The 18,220-nt window shown below is 38.4% G+C and overlaps 1 protein-coding gene across 3 annotated transcripts in view; it reads right to left on the minus strand.

The window, feature by feature from the left end:
- The window catches only part of Trappc8 (trafficking protein particle complex 8), a 76,792-nt gene that overhangs the window by 34,335 nt on the left and 24,237 nt on the right, over window positions 1-18,220 (minus strand). For 2 of the 3 annotated variants that reach the window (XM_028774836.1, XM_028774839.1), the window contains exons 5-12: window positions 16,850-17,003; window positions 13,944-14,037; window positions 12,050-12,306; window positions 11,021-11,136; window positions 9,080-9,230; window positions 7,183-7,283; window positions 5,275-5,380; window positions 67-198 (exon numbers count right to left, since the gene is read on the minus strand). In XM_028774836.1, the coding sequence (XP_028630669.1) occupies window positions 67-198; window positions 5,275-5,380; window positions 7,183-7,283; window positions 9,080-9,230; window positions 11,021-11,136; window positions 12,050-12,306; window positions 13,944-14,037; window positions 16,850-17,003 (1,111 nt within the window). The remainder of the gene's footprint in view (window positions 1-66; window positions 199-5,274; window positions 5,381-7,182; window positions 7,284-9,079; window positions 9,231-11,020; window positions 11,137-12,049; window positions 12,307-13,943; window positions 14,038-16,849; window positions 17,004-18,220) is intronic. The other variant, XM_028774837.1, reaches the window with a different exon arrangement.

Here is an 18,220-nt window from a genome sequence, read left to right on the forward strand (position 1 = left end):
TGAAACAGCTCTTAACTGCTGAGCCTCTTTCCAGACACAACAACCTTTTAAAGACAATGTGCTTACCTGCCCTGCTTTACTAAAACGGTGGCCTGCCAGGATCATATGAAATGCATACTTTCTAACCATGGGGCTCTTCATGTTTATGAAGCAATGTGCAGCCTGTTCCAAAAGAAGTGCACTTCGGAGATCAGAATCCTGTGAATGTGCAAAAGAAAGAACAATTAGTGGCAAAAGTGAAAGCAAACGAGCTTTTGTTTCCTAGCATATGACACAGCCAAGGTGTCGCTTGGATCAGAAGAGGACAGAGATCAAAGTGCAAACTAATCTCAATTCTTCCACCAAGCAGCACACAATTTATTTAAAAAGACTTCCAAAAAAATGACCTTTTTTGTTCCTTTTAATAAAATCCAAATGGCCAATTATGATGTGCACTATATACTAAGTCACTGAAGAACTGCAGTCCCTCAGAGCAGTTAAAAGTGGGCAGCAGAATAGAACTGAGAGTTGAATACAGACATTCCAACTAAAGATGAACTCAAAAACACAAAACACAGAAAAATAATTCTATCAACTGAGTTTCTCCTGGATATTACCTGGTGACTAATAGCATATTTAACATACACCTCTCCCCCAAAGAATTCAGGTTAGATTATGTAGACTATAATGCAAGCTAATTTATGACTTTTTAAAGAACATTTGCTTAAAGGAACCTTCAATTTTTTCACAGGCTCGTCGTAAATTAGGACAGGAGGACTGCAAGCAGTTCCCACCTTCCTGACCCTGCCCACCCAGGAGCTGCAACAACTCAGCCTCACTGCCTCCCCTCCTGGTAAGCCATTGCTTCAGAGATAGGGGAGAAAGTGATGAAGTTTGCTGACTAAGAATCAACAACTTTTCCCCAACTTTCTCTAGGTCCTCAGCCTCAAGCTGAACTTACCAGGCCCTTCCATGTGTTCTGCTGCCATTATTTTCCCCAGGGAAAGTTGAAAACAGAAAACATTGACTTTTAAATGCAATTATTTCAACAAATTACTTACATCAAACAGACCACTATTATAAACTATCTTTGAACAATCTTTTAGAGACATACTTCCATGACCCCATAAAATTTAATATGTATGTATATATGTATCTATGTATCTATGTTTGTATGTATGTATTTTAAAGTAACTACAGAAAAAAGAAATATCTTTGCCAACATTTGCAGAGGACTGTTTCCAGTTTGGTGCTGCCTTTTCAGTTTCTTTTTCCATATGCATGAGTGCTTATGTGCCTAGCATGCATGTATGAAAACAAACAAACACATACATTTTTATATCCAAGTGGTAGTATACTCAGTATCTTGCTTTTTTTATAACTCATTTATATATCACTTCTTCTAAATAAAGATTATATTCTAATATATAAAACTTCATAAGTTATAGTCACCAATTAATCACACATTTTTTTTTTGCTACTCTAAAAAAGATTCAGTAAGTATATTTATAATTTCTGTGTGCATGTGTGTGTGTGTTATTGGGAACTGAACCTAGGCAAGTGTTCCACTACTGAGCTACAATTCCTGCTCTTGCTTCCTGAGACAAGAGCTTACTATGTAGCCTAAGGCTGATCTAGAATTCTATACATCCCTGGGTCAATCTCAAATACACAGCCTTCCTACCTTGTTTCTTACATGTCAGCACATTCAGTCATTAAAAACAAAAAAGAAAAGAAAACCTCAGTAATTACTCAGATATTTTTATTACACAAATTTCTGGAAGTAGAAACAAGAAATTAATAAAAATTAGGCAATCTCAAATTCTAATCACTGCATACAAATTGCTGCCCAAAAAATATACTATAAATAAATATTCTCATCGAAGGAGATTATTCCCCTAGCAGTGGTGAGCAGTGGAGAATATGGATCCTGAAGTGACCACCTCCTGTACCCAGGCAGGACTCTCGGTGGAGGGATGAGGGCAGCAATCCACCCACAAACTTGTGACACAAAATACGTACTGCATACAAGATGCGCAAAGACAAATATAGAGCCCAGACAGAGGGAATGGCCAACAAATGACTGACCTAAATTGAGACCCATCCCATGGGCAAGCACCAGCCTGTGATGCTATTAATGATGCTGTTATGCCTGGAGATAGGAGCTTAACATAACGGTTCTTTGAGAGGCTCCACCCAGCAGCCAATGGAAACAGATTCAGAGACCCACAGCAAAACATTAGATGGAGCTTCAGGAGTCTTGTGGAAGAGTTGGGGGAAAGAATGAGGAACCCAGAGAGAACAGGGACTCCACATGAAGACCAACAGAGTCAACTAACCTGGATCCTTGGGGGCTCCCAGAGACTGAAGCATCAACCAAAGAGTGAGCATGGGCCAGACCCAGACCCCCACCCCTTTGCATATGTAGCAGAAATGCAGGTTGATCTTCACACAGGTCCCACAATAACTGGAGCAGGGGCTGTCCTTGAACCTGTTGCCTGCCTATGGGATCTGGTACCCCTAAGTTGGCCGCCTTGTCTGGCTTCAGTGGGACTTGATGAGCCAGGGGGGTGGGGTGGGGTGATACCTGGGGGGAGGGGGTGTTCCCTCTTCTCAAAGAAGAAGTGGAGGGTAAAAATGAAGGAAGGATCAGAGTGAGAGGTTACTGTGAGAAAAGGGGTGGCTGATATTGGGATGTAAAGTAAATAAGAAAAATGAAAAAAAAAAAAAAAGTCTGGTTTCTAAAGCTAGAATGATGGTTCAGCAGTTAAGACCTCCTACAGAACCCTAGTGGAGTTCCCAGTACCCATGATGGGAAGCTCACAACTGCCTATAACTCAAGCTCCAGCGAAATCTAAAACTTCTGGACTCTGTGAACATATACACTCACAGATACATACACGTGCATACACACATATACACACATACACTCTCCCTCTCCCTCTCCCTCTCCCATTCAATTTCATTAAACAGCAAAACTCATATAGGTGCTAATCCTGGATATTCTACTTAAGGGATGTTTTCTAAAAATCAGTAATGGTTTTCCAATAACTCAATGTACAATCCAGTTAAACCCACATAATAAACTCAGCATTCTCAAATTTAGCACCATAGGACTAAGTGATTCAAGAAAGATCTTAAGCCCATATCATGAATTAAATAAGCTGAAACAAATTAGGCAGACTACTGGCTTCAAACATACTGCCTCTCAAATCTTTACCATCAAGTTATTGCAAATAGGGGCTTGGTGACATCACTTCGAAGATAAAAAACATTTACCACAGAAGCCTGATAACCTAAGTTTATTCCCCAGAAGTTTATTCCCTAGAATCCACTTAAAAGTTGGATAAATGACTCTACAAGCTTGTCCTGACTTCCTTACACGTGCCCAGCATAAAAATATATACAATAAAAACTATACTTAAAATTCAACTTGTTGCATATATACATATATGGAATGTATATGTATATGTATATGTATATGTGTATATATATATATATATATGGGGGTGGACATTGTAATTTAGTAGGACAGAACTTGCCTGGCATATGTGAGGCAAACACAAGGAGAGGCAAAGAAAGCAGGACAAACAGGGGAAGGTCATTGCAAATTCATAATTCTGGGAAAATGTTAATAGAACCTTTTCCTACCCATTCCCTGAAGCAAAAAATGACAAATCATATAGATTTGAGGAAGTAAAGTTAAAAAAAAAAGTAAAAAGATTATAATACAAACAATGCTCTAAAGAATTTTATTTATATATGGTGGGTAGAAAGACAAACACATTTAAGCAAGGGAAAAAAAATTTCCTGGATCATAAATTCTTTGTATATTCACTGATAACCCTAGGTTGAAAAACATAACATACCACTCAGAATCAGAACCAGATTTACTTTTGGAGTATGACTACACTTCAAGAACCCGTATTCAATCTGACCAAATAGCTCATGTCTGACACGATGTGGTGGTCTGAATATGAACAGCCGCCATTGGCTCATATCTGAATGCTTAAAATGATAGTGGTAACAAATTTAAAAAAAAAAAATCAGTGGGCTTTCAGAGACCTTTGAAATATGAATCAAAGTATCTGTTAGAGGATAAAAAGCATGCCCAGCCCATTACCAACATCTAGTCCATCCTGTGACAGGATGGATACACACAGAAGTACCTCAAGCACTGCAAACCTCTTCATCTTGAGCAAGGAGAGCAGATTGTCGATAACATGTCACAAAAGTATTGGGTAAAACAGCTTAAAGTTTTTGATATGTTAATTTAAGATGCCTTGGGTGAATCCAAAGCAGACTAATATGGCTAGCCATCTTTTAGATTTATCTACTTTGGATGCATCTTTAAAGCTTAATGGTTTTCTTTAAATGGTTATAAGGTAAAAGCAGTGGCTAAACATTCCTCAATGATTTTTTTTTATTATTTTGGTGATTTGTGTGTGTGTGTTTATTAATCATTTTATTCATTTACATTTCAAATGATACCTCCCTTCCCAGTTTCCCCTCCACAGCGCCTCCCCTTCCCTCCCCTCCCCTTTGCGTCTATGCGGGTGCCACTCCACTCACTCACCAACTCACCGCTCTAGCATTTTTAAGCGCTAATTTTATATTAAATTGAAATATATACATAGCTGCACATAGCACAGAACTTATATCAAACAAGATGTCACATACACTGTCATAGTTAGTTAATAATGAAAGGTAGACTGAGAATATAGAAACAAAATAAATTCAATAAAGGCTGTAAAGATGGCTCAAAGGTTAGGAGCACTGGCTCCCCTCACAGAGAACCTGTGTTCAGTTTCCAGCATCCACACAGGCTCACAACCATCCACTAACTACAGTTTCAGAGGATCTGACACCTTCTGACCTCTGTGAGCAACAAGCACACATATGAAGCATAGACATTCATGTTGGCAAAACACTCATAAAGTAAATAAATTTTAAAACATAATTTCCAATAAACAGATTCAAATTATAGAAGACACAGTAGCTGAGTGTGGTATTCATGAATGAAATCCTCAGTAATCAGATGGCTGGGCCAGAAAATTGGTAAGAATTTAAGGCCAGCATGAACTATAATAACTGTCTCAAACTTTTCCTACTACCAAAAAATTAAGAAAAATAAATAAAAATAGAGCGCCCCCGCCCAAAGAAAACCCAAAACTTTAAAATGAAGTTATCAAGTAACTAGCAGTGTTTAAATCCTAAGACAGTCCCTCCTTATTTTATGTCTTATACAGCTCTTCATTACAATCTAATGAAATCAAACACTATATAGTCCAGTACCTCACTTGTTAACCGGATTAGAAGAGCTGCAGCCTCTGAGTACTTGCTTTGACTTTTTAAAATTTCAGCACTAAGCAACACACATCTTTCAGCCAACACCATATTCCTAAACAAAACAAACAAGGAAAAATAATCAGCATCACAGTAATTCTTTAGCACATCACAGTTAAAATGCAAGGAGCTTCCTTTCAGTAGCTTCCAATTTGCTCCCTTTCTGTCAATGTTCTCAAACTCCAATAGAATGATCAAGATTTAGGGAAAGCAGCCTGATATTTTCTACCTATTTAAAAAAAAAAAAAAAAAAGCAATCCTCATATCTTTATTCTCTTTAGAGGTGGTAAGAATCAAACTGGGAGCCTGGCAAATGATAAGCTGCATGCCCAGTCCAACACGTTTGTCACCAGACAATTTTAAAGTAAGAACCATAATGCAAGGCTGCACATTTTTAGTGGTATGCATCTATAATCCTGGAAAGAAAGAAAAAAACTCTCAAGTTGTGCTTGACATCCATATGTATATCATGTGGCATGTCCATACACATACTCAGATTAACAAATTATTAATTTTTATTTGTATTATATTTTTATATTTACTTATGTGTATTTGAATCTGGGGGGGGCACAAATGCACTTTCATTACAGAATTCATGTGGACGTTAGGACAACTTTTAGGAGTCAGTTCTCTCCTCTGTCATGTGGGCGCCAGGGATTAACTCAAGTTTCCAGGCTTGGCAGCAACCATCTTTACCCACTGGTATCATGCCAGCCCTATAGGTGCTGTTTATTGTAAGCACTGCTATTACTATTACCTCTATATGAACAACAGAGGGCTCAAAATGATTTTTTTCTTTTTTCTTTGGTTTTTTTTCGAGACAGGGTTTCTCTGTGTAGCCCTGGCTGTCCTGGAACTCATTCTGTAGACCAGGCTGGCCTCGAACTCAGAAATCCGCCTGCCTCTGCCTCCGAAGTGCTGGGATTAAAGGTGTGCGCCACCACCGCCCGGCCTTTTTTTTGGTTTTCAAGACAGGTTTTCTCTGTATAGCTCTGGCTGTCCTGGAACTCACTCTGTAGACCAGGCTGGCCTCGAATTCAGAAATCCGCCTGCCTCTGCCTCCCAAGTGCTGGGATTAAAGGCGTGCGCCACCACTGCCTGGCTTCAAAATGATTTTTCTATTTCATCCATTCTACAACATCAGGGAGCTAGGCATGTAACTCAGTCAGCAAGTTCTGGGTTCAATCTAGCAGCATTAAAAAGAAGTCATGGATGAATTTACCAAATTCATAAGTAAAAAGTAAATGATGATTAGTCTACTCAAACATGTAGCACTTTTCATCCCTACAACCTAAGTCTTCACTCCAGTTTAGGAAGAATTGACAGTTAAGGCTCCTAACATAAATTTATCTCCAAGCCTTTCTAAATCCACCCCACACTTTGCATACTTTCCACTCCTGTGTACTTCCCACTGGCCTTCACCAGCACATCTGTAGAGAAAACTTGTTTCTGCTTCTCTGTGGCAGCTATAGAACCTAGGCACACTGCATGAACATCTGGCCTGGCTGATAGTTTTGTAAAAGTTCTAACAGTAGTCACTACTCCTCATTTTCCCTAAGCCTGGATTATTTCACTCTTTGTGTTTCTGCCTAATTAATGACAAAAAATTCAAAATGGCTAATTTCTGTAGGTAAAATAAAAAAAATCACAGAACAAAAATGTTCCCCAGTGTAATACAGAACCTCATTACATATATCCACAAATACAGCCCAGCTAGGAACTGACAAGTACTATTTTCTCTTCAACTTGTCTCTAAATCAACTTCCTTTGAGAACCTAAGGCATGAAAAACAAAGAACTACTTATAAATACCAAAGCAGTCTCAAAATGGGCAAAATATACTATTATAGCCACCTACTTGCAGATATCCCTGTATGTCTGAATTGCTGTGTCCATGTAATGAGCAGGGTATGGCCTAGGAGCTCCTGGCTGAAGAAAGGCTGACACTGCTGCCATTTCCTAAAGGAGGGAAAAAACACCATGATTTCAGGAGAAACATTCTCATATTTAACACTCAATAAACAAATACTGGAGGTCTAAGAGCACCTATGTATAAATTTCAGTTTAATGTATACTCAAAATCATAATTTGTTTTGACTTAAAATTCTGGTCTTGGGGCTGGAGAGATGGCTCAGTGGTTAAGAGCACTGACTGCTCTTCCAAAGGTCCTGAGTTCAGTTCCCAGCAACTACCACAACCATGTGTAATGGGATCCAATGTCCTCTTCTGACGTGTCTGACAGCTGCAGTGTACTCACATACATAAAATATATAAATAAATCTTTAAAAAAAATAATTCTGGTCTTTGCTGGGTACGATGTTACACACCTTTTATCCCAGCATTTGGGAGGTAGATGCAGGCTGATCCCTGAAGTCTGAGGCTAGCCTGGTCTACACATGTAGTAAGTTCGAGGCTACATAGGCTACACAGAGACCCTGTCTTTAAAAAACATTAATTTAAAAGCATATCCTGAAATATCCACAAAAAAGTAAATCCTAAAAAAATTGTTTGTGAGGTGATTTTGTTGTGCAGATATCAACATATACTTATATAAACCAAAATGACTGTGACATCAGTAGGTGAGAATGTTTTAGGCAATAATTTTATTTTGTTTTTCTTTTCCTTTTTTTTGTTTTTTTTTCTGATTTATTTATTTTTTTAAATCAAATCATAATTTTTACTTATTCACACAGGGGTTATAAACCCAAAAAGGCCAGATGTGGGGAAGGGGATGACACTGGAGTTTGGGTGTTCAGGGGGAGTACAGGCATCTTTCAGAACAGGGTATCAGCTAGGTGAGGGTTCAGGGGACAGGTCACTATGACTCTGTCTATGATTCACTTGTCCTTATCTAAGTTGGTATTATCTGCCAAGGCTACCTATTTACAAGGTCTATGACTACTCAGGCTGGTAAATTTCCACAAAAGCTGCCTGTTTACGATAGCTTATAGCCATCTGTTTTAATGTTTTGTTTTTCAAGACAGAGTTTTTCCATGTAGTCCTGGCTGTTCTGGAATTTTCTCTGTAGACCAGGCTGTCCTTGAACTAAGAGATCTACCTGCCTCTGCTTCCTAAATGATGGGATTAAAGGTGTGCACCACCACTGCCCAACTTAAGCAATAATTTTATTAGAATACCACCAAATATTCAGTCTGTTGTTACACACAAAAAACTATGCTGTATGGCTATAAACTTTTCCTATTTTTATCTATATTTGATATTTATCACATATAGATAAAGTGCATTTAAGCTCTTTAAGCAACTATATGAGGTAGCAGCTATATGAGAGAAGAGTTTAGTACTGAAAAATAAGGTGTACTTATTATAACATTATACAGCCATAAGTGAAAATACCTGCAGTTTATAAAACCTACTGTAAAAGTAATAAACACAAGAGAACAGTTTTCAAACAGTCCTCTTGAAACATTTTCATTTGCATAATCAAAGCACAAATAAAACTACAGACTGGTAACATGGAAGACACACCTTGTTGCACGTCTTAGACTGGAGAATACAATCTAAATATCTAACGCTTCCTGGTGAGGATGAGGGAGGTAGTAAAGCCTGCTCTGAGCACAGACTATACAAAGAGGAAGAGAAAGACACTTCTCTGGAGAGAAAGCCCATATGCATTGAAGTGCTGACTGTCGATTTTAATTTGTAAAAATGCTTCAAAAGCTTAGGGATATAGCTCAGCAAGCAAGGAAGCCCCGGGCTTGATTCCCAGCATCACAAAATACATAAACAGTACCAACCAAGGCACCTGCTGCATAAAGCATTGCCTGATCATTAAGAAAATCCTTCTTTGCAGTGTGATAACAACTGTAAGCCAAATCATAATGTTGCACCAAAAAGCACAAGTCAGCCATTTTCCTGATCTGAAGCTCAGGTGCTTCTGGTGGATACCTAGAACATAAAGAAATAATATATGATTTGTAGCCTATCACACAATCACATGTAAAATATAGAGGAAGTTATTCAACTACCCAGAACATGAATTTTATCTATTTTAAAATTTTATCTTCAAAAAAGAATATCAATTTCCAAAACTACTTGAAGTCAAAAGTTAATGAATACATTTACCTTATAGTCCTGGAAACTTCTTAACTGTGGATAAGCATTTGTCCCATGGACAAGTTTTAAAGTAAATAAATGGTTAAAACCAGATAACTTCACTTGGGAGGCAGAGGCAGGTGAATTTCTGAGTTCAAGGCCAGCCTGGTCTACAGAGTAAGTTCCAGGACAGCCAGGGCTACACAGAGAAACCTTGTCTCAAAAAACCAAAAAAAAAAAAAACAAAAAACAAAAAAACAGATAACTTACTTATATACAACTCAGAAAAAAATTTAAACCCAAATAGACTAGTCATTTTCCATTAAAGCAAGATTTTGTAAGAAACAAAATTTGTTAAACTTATTCTTTGTTTTAGAACAGCTAGTGACTGGGAGCCTGAAGCAAGAGAGCACCAAGCTGAAGAACAAGAATGAACGGGGCAATTCAGCAAGATGTTGCCTTTAAAAAAATATGTACCAGAGACTGGAGAGATCGCTCAGTGGTTAAGACTGACTGCTCTTCCAGAGGTCCTCCTGAGTTCAATCCCCAGCAACTACATGGTGGCTCACAACCATCTGTAATGGGAACTGACACCCTCTTCTGGTGTATCTGAAGACAGCTACAGAAAAAAAAAGTGCATGCCAAAGCACTTTAGACAAAAACAGCTAGTACTGAATATCCAGCCTAACTAATCTAACTCCATCTTCTTGAATAAACAGGCACAAAATAAAATGATATTGAAGTTATTTGAGTTTTGTTTGTTTTTGCTTTCACCACTCTAGCCATGGACTACTGACAGATTTACCATATCAGACATGAATTTACTCCTGGTGCAGGCTGCAAATCCAACCTAAAAGCAACTGGTTATCCACATAACTGCCATGCCACTACTGTACCAGTACATGTGACCTGGCAAGTGAGTACTGTGACATCCAATGTCATCTGCCAAGTAATGCTGAGGATGACTTTTTTTTTTAAAGACTTTATTTATGTGAGTACACTGTCTCCAGACACATCAGAAGAGGGCACCAGATCCCATTACAAATGGTTGCGAGCCATCATGTGGATGCTGGGAATTGAACTCAGGACCTCTGGAAGAGCAGTCAGTGCTCTTAACTGCTGACCCATCTCTCCAGTCCCCACTGATGACTTTTTCCCAGTAGCTTATATAGTACCTTCTGGCATCATGAAAGCTAACCACCAGGGAGGAAACTGTCCTAGTCAGTTTACTTTCCCAGGGTTCTGCAATCAAACCATGTGGAGTCTTCAGCAAAAGAGTCTTAGTTAAGTGAGCTACTAAGAGCAATGGTGGGAGCCTGTGCTCCTTTGAAGAGTTTCTTTTCAAATATCCACTTAGCCAATGGTAGTAGTTCACACCTGTAACGCCAGTACATGGGGAGCTGAAGTAGGATCATTATAAGTCCCAAGCTAGCCTGGGTTCAGAGTCAGACTCCATCTCAAAAAATAAAGTCATTTAAAAGTCCAGCAAGAGTTTTTTAAATCAGAATTTAAATAGTTTCTTTCTTAAGTATCTGAGTTTTGACCGGTATGAAAATAAACTAAAAAGACAATCACTGTTTTTATACTCAAACACTAGACAAAGTTAAACACGGTAGAGTTAAATATGATGGTATTTTACTCACAACAACCCAGAAGTATTCTTCAGCTCATTAATGCTCTTTTCTGGAACTTTACTACCACTAAACCATTTCTTAGTGGCAGAAAACAGAGATCGACTCAAACCTTTCCTTGATATTAGCTAGAAAAAAAAATTAACATGTTGATAAATATGATGGCTTGAAACATTTTCTACAAACAAAAAACCTTTACGCTTTATAGTGAGTAAACAATTATTTTATTAACACTAATTTTAAAAATATTTAGGGGCTGCAGAATGACTCAGTTGCTGATAGTAATTGCTGTTCTTGCAGAGATGGCTAACATCTATCTGTTACTCCAGTTCCAGGACTCCAATGCCTTCTTCTGTACTCTGTGGTCACCAAGCATGAAAAATGGCACACATACATACATACAGGTAAAACATTCATACACGCCGGGCAGTGGTGGCGCACGCCTTTAATCCCAGCATTTGGGAGGCAGAGCCAGGTGGATTTCTGAGTTCGAGGCCAGCCTGGTCTACAGAGTAAGTTCCAGGACAGCCAGGGCTACACAGAGAAACCCTGTCTCGAAAAAGAAAACAAAAAACAAAAAAAAATCAAAATAAATAAATAAATAAAACAAAAAAACATTCATACACATAAAATGAAATTTGATAAATAAATCTTAAAAAATTAACTTGTCCAATAAACTAAAGAAACCCAAATGAAAATGAATACGGCTTATCTAGAGTTCAGGAGAACTTCACCACTGATACTAATTTCAGTCAGTTTTCATAGTTTATAGCAAAACAAAAATCAAAACAAAACTTTAAATACAAATCAAACTTTTTTTTTCCCCCCGAGACAGGGTTTCTCTGTGGAGCCCTGGCTGTCCTGGAACTCACTCTGTAGACCAGGCTGGCCTCGAACTCAGAAATCCGCCTGCCTCTGCCTCCCAAGTGCTGGGATTAAAGGTGTGAGCCACCACCGCCCCGCTACAAATCAAACTTTTAATAGTCTTAAACTCACTGACTTAATTTGAAGATTAATAACCTAAAAAAACTTAAGTCTTACCTGATCATTTAACTGACGAATTGTTTTCTCTATGTGTGGCAAAAGGCCACGGAATGTAAATTCTTGTATAAACTGTCGAATTCTATCATGATCAGTAAGTGTTAAACAAGCACCACGAATCACTCCAGAACTTGCTTTCTTTGTCTCGTGTACTGAAGAAGCAGACTTTGCATGATCTGAGCCATCAGTATTGTTAGGAGGGTCACCGCACTGGTCTATTTGAAGTGGATGAACTCTGAAGTTATTTGGTAGGCCATCTACCGAAAAACAAATCTCTCCTTTACTTTCAGAATGCAACAAAAACTTAACAAAACTATCATATTATTACAGGAAAAGATGATGACCCCCTTCTCTCTGTGTCCACTGAGGTGAAATACCATTAACATTTTCCCATTCCAAATTAAAGGCCTGAACTGGTGAGATGGCTCAGGGAAAGACACCCGACAACTGAGTTGGACCCTGGAATCCACATGTGAAGGAAAAGCATACTGCAAGTTGTTCACTGGCCTCCACATATATGACACTGAGCCCATAAGTATGTGCATGCACATGTATGTATATAAGTACATAAATATGTGTAATAAAAGTTTTTAATTAAACTAAGGCACTTGAGTGTTCCTGAAGCACAGAGGAGCCTGTCTTATACAATAGACTGTTGCTAAATATGTAAGTGAGCTATAAAAAATTACAACAGATGCACATGATGGTACATGCCTACAATCCCAACACTTGGGAAGCTGAGACAAATGGATCTCAAGTACAAAGGCAGAGAGTGAGTTCCAGGCCAGTCTGTGATACACAATAAGAGCAACAAAACAAAACAAAACAAATTTTGGAGCTATCATTATCAAAACTACAGCTTAAAATACAGGAATATAGTTCTAAAAATCCTATGAACCTGGGATATTATGCTGTATATCACATTTCCCTAGCTTTCTAAAAGAGAAATCTGTTATTCTTTCTAATGTGATATTAGTAATTTGATTGAATCAGGAATGACCATTTTAAAAAATTTGTTGTCTGTGTGTACATGAAGCCTTTGGAGGCTGGCAAAGGGCATTAGGTTCCTTCTGGAGCTGGAGGTACAAAGTTGTGAGTGGTCTGGCATGGGTACTGAGATCTAACTCGGGATCCTCTACAAGAGCAGAAACCACTGAGCCCTCTCTGTAGCCCTCATGACTCACTATTATAGCACAACAACAAAAACCAGAATTCAAAGGACTGAATAAAATCAGAAAAAACTCTTAACTTTTGAGCCAGGTATGTTGGTACATGGCTATCTCCCAGTACTTGGGAAGTGCAAAAAGAGAATTTTAAATTCAAAGTCAGGTCTTCTGCAAGAGCAGTAGCTACTTAAAGAGCTGAGACAAGAAAATCCTAATGTAAAGCACATTCTGCTAACTTAGTCAAGACCTTATCTTAAAACTTAAAAGAGCTAGGGGCTAGAAAGATGGCTCAGTAGTTAGGGGCATGCACAGCTCTTGCTTGAGTTCAGTTCCCAGCATCCACATCAGGCAGCTCAGGAACATCTGTACGTAACTCTAGCTCTAGGTGGATCTCATGTGTATGACCTCCTCTAGTACCAGCATTCACAAAGAGATAAACACATATAACTTACAATACATCTTTTTTAAGTTTTTAAAGAAAAGAGGATGGGGATATGTCAAAGATGTTTGTCTGTATGTTTGAGACAGGGTTTCTCTGGGTAGTCCTGACTATCTTGAAACTAGCTCTGTAGACCAGGCTGGTCTGTTTGTCTGTTGTTACAGAGATCCGCCTGCCTCTGCCTCCTGAGTACTAGGATTAAAGGCATATGCCATCACCACCCAACAAGAGTGCCTTAATAACAATAAATACTTTCAGCCAAAAGAGAACTTAGAGAGCATAACAAGACCTTTGACTTCGTTATCTAGTCCATCCAATGAAAGCAAGTTACTATCAGAATTCTTTCTGGAGATCATAGTACAAGGGCCATCTTCATATGATTCCTAGCAAAACAAAATGCAAAGCATTAGCAATATAATTAATCATGTTTAAATACTGCCAAATACACTAATACCTATGATTCTCCTGTTTAATGTGGCTTCATGGACTTGATAAAGCAATACTCTTGTCTTCTGGCCATCTATTCTTTCATGCTATATTTTAATTCCTTTCATATTCAGTTAACTATGCTAATTGTTCTGCATTTAAACGATCTCCACTTTCAAGTGCATCTCAATAATGGTGCAGATGTTTATATAGGCACATAAATATGCCCATGAATCCTAAAAAAATAATAATGGCAAAGGAAAAGCCTGCCAGAGACAGACAGGAAAAGAACAACTTCAAAATCTCGCAGGCCATAAACGTAATGCTAGCAAGAGTGGATTCTAAATATACTGAAGGGCTATGAGAAATACCCAACACAGTGCTAGAAAGACACTGAACTCTCAGGCCATCACTGAAACCTACACCACCACAACTACTACCACCACCACCACCACCACCACCACCACCACAACCACCACCACCACCACCACATGACATGAACATTTAAGGAAAAAAAAAAACTGTCAGCTGACTTGGGTTCATTTATGTATAATCCCTTTGCCCCTAGCAAATTTGAAAGAAAGCTAGCATTATTTCAATATTAAAATGAGTAAAATGAGTTGGAGAGATGGCTTGGAGTTTAAGAGCACGTACTGCTCTTGTAGAGCACCCCGGTTTAGTTCCTAATACCACATCAATAATCTTTAACCACCCTTGGCTACAGTTCCAGGGTTTCCAATGCCTGCAGAAACTCACATTTATAAGTAAAAATCAGCCGGGTGGTGGTGGCACACGTCTTTACTCCCAGCACTTGGGAGGCAGAGGCAGGAGGATTTCTGAGTTCGAGAGTTCGAGACTAGCCTGGTCTACACAGTGAGTTCCAGGACAGCCAGGGCTACACAGAGAAACCCTGTCTTAAAAAAAAAAAAAAACAAAAAACAAAAAAAGCAAAAACAACAACAACAAAAAAGTGTGGCAAAAAAAAAAGTCAGAATTCTACTAACCAAATAAACCACTGTGTTATTTAACTTTTTAAAAAAGTAAACTTTACAACTATCCACTTCAATTATCAAGTAACCAACACTAGCTCAACTAGAAAGTATGAGCTCCACAAAGTGGCCAAGAACAGCATGGTGGAAATGTAAGATGGCAACCCCAGCAAGGAGATAACACAAAACAGACTAAGAACATTCTTAGTTAATTTGGGAGACAGGAGTTTGGGGAGGGGGGGGTGTGAGACTGGGTCTCACTATGTATAATACTAGACTAGCCTTGAACTCAATGAAATCCACCTGCCTCTCTCTGCCTCCTGAGGATATTCTTGGTTAATTAAACAAACATCAAATCCAAATGTTTATCTCTATATGGCTGGCCAATCTAACTCAAGTCTTAGTATATGCTGTGGTTTGAATGAGGAACGTCTCCCATAGGTTCATGTAATGGGACATTTAGTGGTGCTAAGTTTTAGAACTTTCTGAAGTTGAGGTTTGCTAGAGGAAAAATATCACTTAGGGCAGTTTTTGAGGGTTTGCAACCTCAAACCACTTCCTGCTTTGTTCTCTGCTTCCTGTGTATAGAATAAAAATGGTCTTTCTGCTTTCTGACTGCCAGGCCAGCCTTAGACTCCTGCCTTCCATGCCTTCCCCACCATGATGGACTTAATTTCTCAGGAACTGTAAGGTAAAATAAACCCTTTCTTCATGGTGTTTACCATAGCAACAGAAAATAACCGATACAGTATGTAATTCACTTTTCAAAATGAACCATTTAAGAGATTATACTGATGGATCAAAGCTAGTCATATTAGTGCTTGTGGTAGTCAGCCAGTAAGCAAGCCAGGTAACATTAGGGTAAGGATCTTATGTTAATGTGCCTTCAAAGCATCCTTTCCTTTATTTTCAGCTAAAACTTTATGGTGCAAGCTGAACATGACCAAAAACATGTCACTTTAACCTTCCTGTCACATGTGCTCCATGACTCTGAACTGAGCATCATACAAAGCTCCAACAATATATCTATTGTTTCTTCAAATTATGAACTTAAACTGAGCATGCTTGGGAAGAAATAACAGAGAAATGTTAGGTATGAATGGACTCCAAATGAAATCCTCATGTTTCCTCTAATCAAGGTGGCATTGCTTTGAAAATGATTCCCCTATTCGCTTTACCTGCTGCATGTAAGACATCTTTCTCACCTCTTGTATGTTTTGGCTATGCTTGTTTTGGCTTTGAAAACCCACTATATTGTCTTTATTCCCAGCACTTGGGAGGCAGAGGCAGGCGGATTTCTGAGTTCGAGGCCAGCCTGGTCTACAGAGTGAGTTCCAGGATAGCCAGGACTACACAGAGAAACCCTGTCTCGAAAAAAAAACAAGACAAAAAACAAAAACAAAAACAAAAAACAAAGCAAAAAAAAACCCCACTATGTTCAGTTATAAAACTAATAAATAAAAATTTTCTAGACCCATGCTAGTGCATATCAAAAATGTCAACACTTGGAAATCTGAGGCAGGATGATTAAGAGATAGGAATAGACAATCTAGGCCACATAGCAACTTAACGACCTAGTGGTGCACACCTTTGATCCTAGCACTCAACAGGCAGAGACAGGTGGATCTTTTAGAGTTTGAGGCCAGTTTGATCTACATAATGAGTTTAAGGCCAGTCAGTTATAAAGACCCATCCCTCAAAAATGAAATGTCTATAGTCGTATCTTTTTGAAATAAATTTAAATACAATTTTTGTGGTGTGGTTCAGTTTTTAGATGTACCTGGTTTTGAATACTATTTTTCTGGAGATACTGACTCCAAGGATCTGGTATTTGTTCATCTGATGCTCGATTTGGTGCTCGAGAATTGATTTTAAGTAAATAGCAACCCTGAGTTCCATATTTCTGTTTCATTTCTTCATAAATTGATTCAGCTCTAAAGAAACGAAAAAAAAAAAAAAACTTTGTAATAACCTTAGACAAACTTCAGACAGAACTTAGCAGATCTTAAATTTTTACTTGTCTTTATATTACTTTTATATTTTTTATTTATGTGGGGAGGTCAAGGACCCATACCACACTGCCTGTGTGAACATCAGAGGACAACGTTCAGGAGTTGGTTTTCTCCTTCTATCACATGGGTTGTGGAAACTGAACTTAGGTCATCAGCCTTAGCAACAAGAACCTTTAGCCACTGCAATATTCAGTGAGTCCAGACAATAGATTTAATTTTACTTAGGTTTTTGAAAAATGTGTGTGAGTGCGTGTGCGCACCTGCTCGCGCACACAAGTCTGCATAGATCTGATGTGTACTACCTGCATGTAAAAGCCCAAGGAGGCTAGAAGAAGGTATCAGATCCCTTGGGGCTGAATTATTGGCAGTTGGGAGCTGCCATGCAGGTGCTGGGACATGACTCTCAGTCATCTACAAGGGTGGCAGGGCTCTTAACCCTGAGCATCAATCCATCCCTAACAACAGACGTTTCAAAGAATCCATGTATAACCCCCCAAAAAGGCAAAACAGAACATTTAGAGAATACAAAAATGTAAACAAAAACTCGTGATAATTAAACCTACCTTCAAGACAGTCATATCTGTTGCATAGGCAATTCTGATGGCCAAATTAGTTTGGGGGAACTACAGAAAGCAAAATTAGTTTCTTTACTGCACAGACCATCTAGGAGCTCTCCATATGCTACAGTACAGACTGCCTATTTCCAAAGAGCTACTTCAAACATACAGATCAGCAGTTTTCTGTCAACTGTGGGAACTCATCTTCAGAAAGCATAATTTGAAAATATTTTTAAAACTATTTATTAATAAATGAAAATTATAACATCAGAAATTTTTTATAGGACAGGGAAGAAAAGAGGACTACACCAAAGCAGATGACACTTTCACTACCCAGACTCACTCTTTATTCTTGAAAAAGTTAAGAGTGGCTGAAGCCTTGTGCTACTTTAAAAAAAAAATAAAAATAAAAAAAATAAAATTAAATTAAAAAAAAAAACAAAAAACCCAAAACACACAACTTTCCAAAACATGAGGAAAAAAAATATCACACATGCCATCTTTAGCTACATACCAAGTTTGAACTCAGCTTAGGCTACATGAAATATGAAGGAAGGAAGGAAGGAAGGAAGGAAGGAAGGA

This window comes from Grammomys surdaster, unplaced genomic scaffold (assembly GCF_004785775.1).
Source record: "Grammomys surdaster isolate TR1022 unplaced genomic scaffold, NIH_TR_1.0 243, whole genome shotgun sequence".
Lineage (NCBI taxonomy): Eukaryota > Metazoa > Chordata > Mammalia > Rodentia > Muridae > Grammomys > Grammomys surdaster.